We start from the raw sequence: 7664 nt of genomic DNA on the forward strand, positions 1-7664 counted from the left end.
TGTGCACAGTTTGCCTGTGAGTGTAACAACTTGATAGAATATGGAGGAGGAGAATACTGAAGAAACATCAGCGAAAGAAAGAACGGAGGATGACATGATTTGCGATTCATCCAAGGTTTCTAAGTTGTCAACGTCGCAGTACAACAGTGTGCTTTGTCTGTTCCAAATCTTTAAACAATCCTTTAGCAATGATTATCTTATGTTGATCTGGTAAATGCATTTTTCAGCATTCAAATTGAGAAAGATAGACAATATTGGTTTCTGTTTGAATCAGAGAAAGTTACACTTCGCATGTCTATGTGAGTGCTATTTACGACCAGGCATTAAAAGAAGCTTATAGGAGATGCGTTTGACCTGTCGGAAAACGCTGGATGATCTGCAAATGCTTAGCTATTTCATAGTTTCATATTACATTAGTGATGTGTTTCCAGGGGGGAAATGCAAAATGTGACTTATAATTTCTCATTTACTTACAGAATGTTAATCTGTATTGATGTTTTAATCTGTTTTGTATGCAAAAGATACTGGTTTTCTTTTCTTTCATTCTAGAACATATTGGGGGACGATCACTATGAGGGTGAATTGTTCAGGGACTCCGATGTGTTGAAAGGACTCAAAACACTTCAAACATGAATAATACGAATGGACTGAAGGACTCTGGACAAGGATGCAATATCCATATTCAAGACGCCATCGATACTACAACAGGGAGTCAATGCTGCTGAGAAACTGCAGTATCATACATGAATAATATTAAAAGTGAATTATATTCTTTGTATGTTAATTACTGGGAAAAATTATGTTTTCTGTTATTGGCTAAATATACTGGGACCTCAGATGTTTTCTTTATTTTCTTGATGTTTAGGGACAGTGGGGCTAGGTAGGAAAAGGTCCATTGGAATGGTTCGATGGGACGACCAGCCTGACCTTGGACATTATTTTGTTATTATTTGCTGAGAGTTCCATATGTATTTGCTTAAAGTAATTTCCTTACACAATTCGCTAAACTTCCTCATTTCAATGGTGTAGGAGTACTATGTATGGTCGCCTAGGCAGAGGGGCCGTGAGAGAATTTTCCTGTCTAAATTGTTTGATGGATATTTCAAGAAAGATAGCTGCCAGACAGGTTTTTCGTTTCTCACTCCTAAACTTCATAACTGTTGCTATGTTGCTAAAATCATGCTGTAAACGGATTGTTATTTTTGGCATGATAATACACCTATCTGTTTTACTCTTTTGATTATGTCGAGACTTTATTTAGTCTCGAAGGGGGGTTATGTAGTGTATTCACTAGAGTAAAAGATTTTAGCATGTGTTTAAATATAATGACAGGCTGATATTTATGATGTCTATTTTGGTGACTCTCAGACAGTCTCAGAGAGTCTTTCAGTTGTCTATTTAAGTAGGTCTTTCCTTGTTTGGAAGGACCTTTGACCTAGGGAATGACCCTTTACCAGCAAATGGTTAGAGGTGAAGGGACAATCTTTGACCAGTGTATTCTCATCTTCATGTACTAAACACGTCCTTATTAGGAGGCCTTAGGTGAGATGACATGTTACCCAAAGTCGTGGGTGGAACTAACCTCTCTATATAATGTGTGTTTGACCATGGCCTGTCAGACTTCACCATTTGGCTGTGTGATTTCTCCGAGTTCTAGAGCTTGTCTTGACCTGTACTACTTCGTGTAATAAACATTGTTATACTTGTAAGTACTGGGTCCGCGGTCCTTTTCCTTCATCATCAACTTCTACAACAACCACATCAACCTCTCGGCTGACCAGAATACACGTCAGTACACTTTTGTCCTGTCTAAATTATGTGACGTTGAGCAAGTAGATTTTTAATAATCACTGTAGCAAACCAAAAAAAACCTGAAGATATTTGCTATAGTTAACCTCAGTAACTAATCCTAACAACCGAACTTTGATCATAAAGACACCGACAGATATTCTTTCAGTATGATGATGTGCATTTATTAATTCTTTATACTATGCGCTGTATGTTAAATACATGTTTTTATTTGTTTCTGTCGCTCAGTTTAATTTGTGTCCTGGAAGATGGGTATGTAGTTGTGTATCTTGGACTTCTGTCTCTGGGTGACACACTCGGCAATCCAGACGATGTTGCGACTCTCCTGCTCCTTCAGTCTGATGTAGGCGTAAAACACTCCAAAGTGGAACTGCTGCAGGAACGCAAGTGTGTTCAGTTTAACCTGAGGAGAGATGACAGTTGAAGTCACTGAAATTGAATGACCTTGCAAAGTAATTCTCAAATCCTTCATATTGTCAGTAAAAATAGCTGAATCAGACTGACCATACTTTCAAAATGAATTCTGAGGGCCCATACGAGATTAGGGAAATAATTTGTGTGTCAAGAAATGTCAAATAGAAATTATGTGGAGCTGACCCCAGCTAATGGGGTCACCACCTTCTTGGACATCATTAAAGGGAAATTACCTCTCGTTCTAAGAATCTGTCCTCCAGAGTCTTAAAATCTGATCCTGGCACAGGGTCATCAAAAATGATTTTATAGTCCTACAGGGAGGTCGAGGTTAAAGTTAACCACATGCCCATTTAGATCAACAACAACACAGCAGCTCTCATTAAGATGTGCTCAGACTCACAGGGTAACAGTCGGCCACAGCTTTGACGTGCTCGTGGTGTTCCGCCTTGGCCAGCAGCTGCAGCCCCTCAGGGTGAAGTTTGCCACAAGACGGATACAGAGCGCTCCTGTCAGCGCCACTCAGATCTGTCCCGAAAGAGTTCACTGTGATGATGAAGGCCCGCCTGTCTGCCTCAAACTGCAGCACACACACATATGCACACACAAAATTCCAGCCAAACAAATCTTAAATATACGTAAAACGTCATCATCAGGCCATGTGGTGGAAAACATCACAGTACCTCCAGGACAGGACACATTGTTTCCTTCGTGGCTCCGCCTATCGCTTTGCAGAGTGAGTGGAAAGACTCTAAATACGCCTTTAAAAGACAGAAGGGTTAGACCTCATACTAAGAAAAAAGGTATATGTTTATGGTACTTGTGTTAAAACTTTGACCTCAGTCAAAGACCATAACTCAAGTTTTTACCAAACAACAGTAAATCACACACTGCACATATAATGTCATCACACACACTAGGCATCATGGTAAGTTGCAGTCACCTTATACAGTTTGTTTCTCAGGATCTCAGCCTCCATTTCATCCAGGTTGGACTCAGATACGGCATCCTGGAAAAACTGAGCTGCACAAACAACACAGTGATCAACAGTTTGATCAGCTTTCATATGATTGTGTCACTTCTTTTTTTTGTTTGTTAATCATAGTGGAATTTCAATATGGAAGCCGGTTCCTCCCAGGAAAAAGTTATGGATGAGAAAAATAGAAAAACGTAAAGTGTAATTCAAAATCACGACTTGATCAACACGTTAAAGGAACTTTACTGTGCTACCAGCTGACCTAAAAGGCTCTTGCCCCTGTTATGCAGCAGCTGCAGGTTTGATGAGTGTCTTCCCCCATTCTCTCATAACACATTCTGTGCTCACACTTTCCAATCAGTCACGGCATAATGCCCCCCCAAAAAACTTTGACAAAAAGCGATTTTGTGAAATTTTGCAATAACTGAAATTTAAAAAGGATTCAAACAAAATCAGAAAAATTCTTTGCAGCATTAAGTCACTTTTTATAAACCCTGACCTGCAAATTCATGTTATTTGCTTATTTAGAGTTGACTTGACAATACTGACCACTGAGGGAATCAATTAAGAGACCAGTATGCCATCACAATGAATTAGCTGTGTTGCAAACAGACTAATGGAAAGTTTTCTTTTCCTTGAGAGCATTTTTTTTCTCTTCACTGACAGAATATCAGGACTGAGAAAACTGAAATTGGAGAGCTTGATGCTCACTGCCTCAAACCCAAGCAATGTTACCATTTATGGCCTTAATACATTTTTCAAAAAAAACAGAAGTTGAGTGCTTCAATCACGATAGATAGATTAGCAAGACTAGACCACATACATAGAGCAAACAATGTGAGGATACAATCACATATTGACGAGAATCTGGATAAATCTTTGTATATTTACTTTATATTTACTTTAAAATATCATTATATGTACTTGACCCCCTCTGTGGTTCAAGTCTGATTAGTTATGGTGAAAGCTGTACAATCCCCCACGTGACAAACTGCTGTGAGAGTCGGAAAGAATGAGTCCCTCTGTAAAAGTCCCCAAACCTGAGCTCAGCTGGACAGAGAGGGAAGCAAAGGTCACTGAGCCGTGACAATGAGAATAGAGGAACACACAGGGTTGTGCAACTATACTTATTAGGACTTCTATCCATTGTGGACAGCCTAGAAAGCAAATCCTTACACCTTAACCATGGACAGTTAATCCCGTACCTTAACCTAAATTAAATTAAATTATGTTTAGCCTCATTAGGACCAGGCATTGGTCCCCATGAGGTCTTTGTACTGGGAAAGGTCCTAGTGAGGTAACAAAAATGTGAATATATTACACACAGTGCAAGTAAGGGTGCAAGAGAAAGAGAGTTTAAGCATATGGCAGTTTGCATGTGAGCTACAACCATTAATATCAGATAGGCGTGTTAGGGTTATAGAGAGGAGGGGGAAAGATGAGTGTTCAGGAGGTTGTTGAAGTTAAAGAAGGACGGCCGTGCTCTGATAGCATTCGGTGATTCATTCCACCATCAAGGAATCTGTCTGGACTGTGGTCACCTCATGTGCAGGAATGGCATTGACACAAGATAGATCATAAGCCCAGTTCAAAGAGATGGCTGCAGACCCAAAGAGAATATATAACTGTCAGATAAACTAAAAAATTACTTTTAGTAATTTCATTAAACAACACATGCTATATCTTACTTTTTTTCTTCCAAAAATAAACCTCCTGTGTTTCCTCACCAGCATCATAACTTTATTTCCTCCTGTAAAATGGTGAGGGTTATCTCTACTTTCTATTAAATAACGTACATAATTCAGATTAGCATCATTGGGACTAGAACGGTGAAGATTAGATGAGTCTGTACCTAGTGGTGTGTCCACCAGAATGGCTGTGTAGAGCTCAGTCGGGGTTCGGGCGATGCCCACTGCTGCCATTTGTTCGAAGGCCCCCAGTGGGTGACAGCGCGGGAGGAGCTCGGACACGTCTCTCTGTTTCAGGGCTCCGGTGATCAGCATCACCACGTTGTCGATCATGTAGCTGTAACTACGGCAACACAGACAACACAGTCACTTTCTAGTTAGTGCTCCACACGAGGAGCGTATTATTCACACAAGGTTTAGTGAAATAAGCTTTCTTTGAATTTTCGGAAGTGCTTTGTGTCTGTTTAAAACTGAGGCTTTCTTTAATATATAGGGAAATAAATAAATGTGGTCAGTTATGCCTTTGACCTTATTTATTGCAGGTCACATGCAGTGTGGGGGCATTACGTTATATAGTCGAGGAAGGTGGCGAGAAACGGCAGGGCGTTGGAGCGCAGGCAGCTGAACTCAGTCACCAGGTTCTCCCTCAGCTTGTTGTCCACCAGAGACACTGTCAGGTTTTCATCAGACGAGGACAACAACTTCCCGTAGTCTGTACTCTGCAGGTGTAGCTTCATGTCTGGGATGAGGAGAGGAGAGGAACTCAAATCAGGCCTTTTTTCCCACACTCACTTCAGATCAGGTTGAAGTTGCTGTTGTGTATTCACTAGAGTAAATGATTTTAGCATGTGTTTAAATATAATGACAGGCTGATATTTATGATGCTTATCTTCGTGACTCTCAGACATTCCCAGAGAATCCTCAAGATGTTTATTCAAGGAGGTCTGTCCCTCTTTGGAAAGACCTTTTACCTAGGGAATGACATCTGACCAGAAAATGGATGGGGGTAAAGGGAAGGTCCTTGACCAATGCATTTTCATCTTCATGTGCAAAAAAACTCCTTATTTAGGCTGAAGCCCTGTTGTGTGATGTCATGTTATCTCTAGTTTTGGGGTCCCACCTCCCACCTATAAAACTTCTTGCCCTGCAGGGAGAAGGGAGACTTTCACCATTTGGCTGTGTGATTTCTCCGAGTCTCTAGAGCTCGTCCTGACCTGTATTACTTTGTGTAATAAACATTATTATTATACGGTAAATTATACCAATGCACACATCGCTATCTTCTGACGGTGAATGAGTAGTTAGTTCTCCATTTGAATCCTGGCTCGGCTGGGGTCTCTCTGTGTGGAGTTTGCAGGTTATTTCTGACTCTGCTTGGCTTTTCCCCTCCAAAGACATGCAAATGGGGGTTTGGTTAATTTAAGACTCTAAATTGACTGAAGGTGTGAATATGGGTGTCACTAAATATTGGTCCTGTGATGGACTGGTGACCTGTGCAAGGATGTGCCTTGCCACTTGCCCAATGTCAGCTGGGATTGACTCCAACCTAAAAACACGACCCTAAGCGTTAGCTTACGGATAGATAAACTTGTCAAACACTTTGCAGCTGATGATGACTATGACAGGCACATCACACACTTTTTATAGAAAAACATACGGTATAGTTGTGTGTTTTTTTCAGTCAATTTCAGTCTCAGTTCAAGATCCATTAGCCGCAGTGTCAACATGTCTGTTGTGTTGGAGTATGAACACGCTGCATCTCAAACTAACACCTGATGGTCTTAATCTTTACAAACTTGCTCTGCCTGTCTCTCTCAGAAAGGAATGCTCGATTCTTGAAAGGAAAATTCTGATGATCTCCTTGACAAATGAGAGCCACCTGAATAAACCAGTACAGCAAGATGAAACATCTGGCTCAACATGTGGGTCCTCTGCCCAAGTGGACTTCCACGTATGGGCTGATTGCGGCTGTAATCCTGTCTTCTGACAAGATTATGTGTATGTGTGTGTGTGTGCCTGTGTGTGTGTGTTTGTGTGCTATAGTTGGTCCAGATGTGGAAGTAGCCTCAGACAGTCAGGCTGTAGGTGGTGCTGGAATAGAGCCGAGGAACTAGGTGAATATTAAGCCAGAAGTCGTAAAAACAGAGATTTATCAAACTATATTTAAAAATAAAGAGATCCCTGTATCTCTCTCACTCTATATATACCGAATATATATATGTCTGATAAACCTCTATTCACAAAACAAAAATGTGTCTAAAAATGAGACTGTAGTACTATATTCTTACCGTCGAGCGTATCACACTGGGCCAGGTTGTTATAATCAGTCTGAGTCAGGATCCCAGCCTTCATCCCTCGAACCAGACCCTCCAGATAACCATGGTCCACGTTGAAACTGAATTCTGCCATGATTCCAAATGAGTTATCAACAAGTCAGCCTGCAGCTTGAGGGATGTTTGACTGTGTTTCTTTTTGTTTTTCTCTTCTATATAACAACTTCTGCATTATTTCCCCCTCTGACTCACATTCATGATGTTATTTTTCCTTCCTCTTTGGCACCTTGTAATTCCATAGCTGCCCTAAAAGTGTTAAATGTCTCAGTTCCTACTCTTGAGCCCATTCAGTCTGTGTATACAATTTATTTACTCAGATTAATTTGATTCATGGCTCAATGTTTAGCAGTCACCTCACAGCAAGAATGTCACAGGTTTGAATCCCGGCTTGGCCAGGGCCTTTCAATCTGCGAGTGCATGTTCTCTGTCTGCTTAGCCTTTCTCCAC

At 40.8% G+C, this 7664-nt stretch overlaps 1 protein-coding gene across 1 annotated transcript; it reads right to left on the reverse strand.

Moving 5' to 3' along the window:
* Positions 1-1975: 1975 nt before the first annotated feature.
* LOC133018462 (V-type proton ATPase subunit d 1-like) lies at positions 1976-7326 on the reverse strand. The gene is made up of 8 exons (XM_061084830.1): positions 7173-7326; positions 5452-5623; positions 5049-5227; positions 3164-3243; positions 2904-2981; positions 2624-2800; positions 2457-2534; positions 1976-2212 (listed from the first exon to the last, which is right to left on the reverse strand). The coding sequence occupies exons 1-8, from the start codon at positions 7291-7293 to the stop codon at positions 2039-2041; spliced, it is 1059 nt and encodes a 352-aa protein (XP_060940813.1). The 5' UTR covers positions 7294-7326; the 3' UTR covers positions 1976-2038.
* Positions 7327-7664: the final 338 nt, after the last annotated feature.

This window comes from Limanda limanda, chromosome 13, assembly GCF_963576545.1.
Source record: "Limanda limanda chromosome 13, fLimLim1.1, whole genome shotgun sequence".
Classification (NCBI taxonomy): Eukaryota; Metazoa; Chordata; class Actinopteri; order Pleuronectiformes; family Pleuronectidae; genus Limanda; species Limanda limanda.

What these genes read in the sequence shown, in the direction of transcription:
- LOC133018462 (XM_061084830.1), bottom strand. Translation starts at nt 7,293, where the DNA reads ATGGCAGAATTCAGTTTCAACGTGGACCATGGTTATCTGGAGGGTCTG. An exon ending in CCAGTGTGATACGCTCGACG is followed by an intron (nt 5,624 to 7,172) that starts GTAAGAATATAG and finishes TCCTCATCCCAG; the next exon opens with ACATGAAGCTACACCTGCAG. An exon ending in TGAGAAACAAACTGTATAAG is followed by an intron (nt 2,982 to 3,163) that starts GTGACTGCAACT and finishes TGTCTTTTAAAG; the next exon opens with GCGTATTTAGAGTCTTTCCA.